At 45.8% G+C, this 3,597-nt stretch overlaps 1 protein-coding gene across 1 annotated transcript; it reads right to left on the bottom strand.

Annotated features, from left to right (window-relative positions):
- Positions 1-253: 253 nt before the first annotated feature.
- On the bottom strand, positions 254-1,429 carry LOC141250866 (uncharacterized). The gene has a single exon (XM_073670131.1). The coding sequence runs from the start codon at positions 1,427-1,429 to the stop codon at positions 254-256; it is 1,176 nt and encodes a 391-aa protein (XP_073526232.1).
- Positions 1,430-3,597: the final 2,168 nt, after the last annotated feature.

Below are 3,597 nucleotides of genomic sequence, written 5' to 3'. Positions count from 1 at the left end.
ATTATACCTCTCTCTCAGAAAGGCAAAAACTTTTACAGGATTACGAAGGTAAGCAGGAAACCCAGACCCCTAAACAATGTCAAGGAAAGAGGGAAAAACCATGATCAGATCAGATGAGACTACTACCATCATTTACGCTGCCTGGGTATTACTCAATAAACAACAAATCACACCCTCCAGTTTTCAGACTCTGAAAACAAGTACCAAAACGGAAAAAAGAGGAAGCAGAGTGTGTCCATCTTTGACCGTATGGTTACTCTTTCTCCCTCCTCATCATCCTGCCACAACCAGAACCAGAGTGATGGTGATGATGATTATGACTTCTGCTGGGTCCATTACCAACTGTAGTACTGCCATCTTTCTTCTGAGATGAGAATAGTCCAGAGTTGGTACTGCCATCTTTCTTCTGAGATGAGAATAGTCCAAATACACCGGTTTTGCAAAGGGGGACGTTGAGAACAGGGGTTACGCGGACATTGGAGGAGTATGATCTCTCCATTCCCCTGTGTTTGTACCTTGGACCGCCGTTGAAGGTGCTTGGACTACTCGAGCTTCTTTCCAGGCCGTAGAAGACTATCTTCCCTGAAGAGCTCAGCCTCGGGCTGTCCAGTGAGACGCCGCGTGTAACCATCGTTGTGGGAGCCGATGGGTGATCGATTAATGGCTTTGGATTCTCGGTTGAAACCATCCTCGGCTTCAATGTTCGGACTCGTGGACGGACTAATCCCGGATTCGGACGAGATTGGGAAGATCTGATGTCGGCGTCGAGGGAGAGACGCGGGAGATCGTCGTGATCGTGGCCGGAAGAAGACGAAGATGAGAGTGAGTGACGAGAAGAAGAGACGGAGAAGGACTCGGAATCCGAGTCTTTCAGCAGAGGGACGTTTACAGAAACGTCAGATTTAGAGCTTCTCTGGAGAAAATGCCGTATTGATTTACCGGTGTTCGAGGAATTCGAAGACGACGTCGTAGCATTTGCCTTTTGATGGAGCTTTCTCAAGCCTAGAAGCTCTCTCCAGTGCCTCGAACACCTCGGAGCTTTAGGCGAGAACAGATTCGGATCTACAGCAACACTCTCCACCTCAGTACTTTCCGGGCCAGATTTCGTCTCTTCCTCCGACGGAATCGCTGTAAGCGAAGAGGATCGAACAGGCGCGAGCTGAAGCGGAACGAGCTTTCCATCGGAGAAAAGCTCGTCCGCAGGGAGCATTGTGACGGAATCGTCGAGGCGGAACTCGAAATCTCCACCGTCTTTGAAGAGATCCGATGCCTCAGGCGCATTCGGCTTCGCTGCGACGAAGATGTCCTTGTCCTCGTCACTGTACTGGCGGCCGAAGGAGATCCTGGGACTCATCCACCCGTACGCCGGAGGACAATCGAGGAAACTTTCCGGCGAGACTCCGATGCTGTTTACGCAGGCTGAAGCCATTTCCAGAGGTCATGCAAATCTGGAGGAACAAGGTTCTGTGTTAGGGTTTGGAGAGTTTTTATCTAATGGCGGACGAAGATGAAATTTGCGCAGGGCGAGAAGAGGAAGAAGTGGAGCGTACCCTAAATTTGAGGTGAGAGAGTAGACGGTGCTTTTTATAGGAAGAGAGCGACTCGTTGTGGGACCCACTCGGGGTTTCTTTATGTTTCACCGACGAGTTAGAACGCGACAGCTATATGGTTTGATTTTTAATACGTCCAAGCATTATCCGTATTTTTCACGTTTAATAGTATTGGCTCAGTCAAATTTTGGAATATTTTACATTTTTACTCTTACGCTAGCGTCGTAAGCTAAAACACATACTACTCCGTACTACGCTAGCGGAGTAAATGACTTAAAAAACAAGATGAGTTTGAACACCAAAAATAAAACAAAAGATGAGTTTAATAGACAGATGACTACAGAACAGTGCTGGAATTTGGTCAGTGAGCACTTTGTTAATCTGTTTAGGGAGGAATTGAGAGCGCCTATCTTAGTTTTGAGGGTATGATAATCTTGGACTATTGATACGGATCGTGTTAATTCACTTTTCGAACAAAGTATTTCGATTCTATTGAATGTCCGGGTTACACGAAATCTCTGTTGGGATAATCCGAGAAGGTTAATCTGTTTCAGGCACAAGAGAACAGATTTTGAACATAGAAGAAATGTACAAGTTTCGTGACGTAAAAGACCGAAGACCTCTATTTATAGAGATAGCCAACCGAAGCAGTTATGGCGGTTGCGGCAGTTGGGCGGTTTGGCGGTTAAATCTGTTAATTCGGTTAATTAACAGATTCTGTTAATTCCGTTAATCAACAGATTCTGTTAATTCCGTTAATCAACAGAATATGCCTTTTCGAAAAAGTCGGGGCGCTGCCCCGCACCCCACCCGTTCACCTGGGAGAGGGACCCCAGCCAGGGCTCTGCCCCTTGGACCTTGCCCTTCAACCTCGCGAGGGGCTTCGCCCCTCGACCCCACAAGGGGCTCCGTCTCTTGACCCCTGCTTCGTATTCGCGATCGATAGCTCGTTAGCTCAACAAGCGTGCACTCCGCACTCCCCTAACTTGTTTCCGAGCTTAACGTGAAATCGCATCGGCCTCTAGTAAATCACATTACTATTAAAATGTATTGATGACACTAAAATCACGCCTAATTGATGCTCCCGGCGGTGCTTTCTGCCCTTTGCTAACAGGGAGTACAATGATTTAGGATGCAGTTATAGCGCGGCGGATATACAGACTGCAATCAATGATCAAATAATCATCCACCCAAGGCTCACGGTCTCGACGGGTTTCACACTGTCTTCTACTAGGGTCATTGTGGGATGTCGACAGTGTTCTAAAAAGCCCGCCTAGGCGCTAGTCGGCACCCTAACGTTCCGACTAGGAGCTAGTCCTTTTTTCTAGGTGGTAGAAAAAAATCCCTCGCCTAGGCGTTACGTTTTTTTTCTAGGCGGGGGTATGCGTTCTTTTTTTGTGGAAGGGGTATGCGTTCTTATTTAGGTTAAAAGTTAAAAATCAATCACATCCTCTCGTTCGTCCCACGCCTCCGCCTCTCACCTCTCACCCATATCCCTCTTAATTGAAAACTTTGTCGTCCCTACTACCTCCCACTTCCATCTCGTCATGCTGTCACCTCTCATCCCACCTGTTGCCTCTCACCTCACCTCACCTCTCATCCCGCCTCTCACCATCGTTAGGCTCTCCCTTCCCCTCTCCCTCGTACTACGACCAACGTCCACTAAGAGCCTACGACTGCAACTATGACTTATGAATAATTATTTAATATTACTTACGTTGAAACATGTGTTGAAAACTATATGATTTTTGCTTTTTCTGGTCTTGTAGATCTTCTTTATGACGAATGTTATAAAGTCTATGAATTTTAGATGATTAATGAGCAAATTATATGATTATATCAAAATTACATAGTTAAATCATGAATTACTATGAAAATTATGAATCAATATATTTCGATTTAGTTTTTCATATAAAGAAATTATATTAAAAAAAATAAGTGTTATAATATTGATCCGCCTAGGCGCTAGCCCCCTCACTGCCTAGTACCCGCCTAACGTTTTTTAGAATACTGGATGTCGAGGAAACGACAATTCGTATACTTGATG

This window comes from Phyllobates terribilis, unplaced genomic scaffold (assembly GCF_046119375.1).
Source record: "Phyllobates terribilis strain yellow unplaced genomic scaffold, ASM4611937v1 Scaffold_6271__1_contigs__length_45728, whole genome shotgun sequence".
NCBI lineage: Eukaryota > Metazoa > Chordata > Amphibia > Anura > Dendrobatidae > Phyllobates > Phyllobates terribilis.
Note: the sequence above shows the minus strand (reverse complement) of the source record. Positions and strands in the feature narration are given on the sequence as shown.

Coding starts and splice junctions, on each gene's coding strand:
- LOC141250866 (XM_073670131.1), bottom strand. CDS start 1,429: ATGGCTTCAGCCTGCGTAAACAGCATCGGAGTCTCGCCGGAAAGTTTC.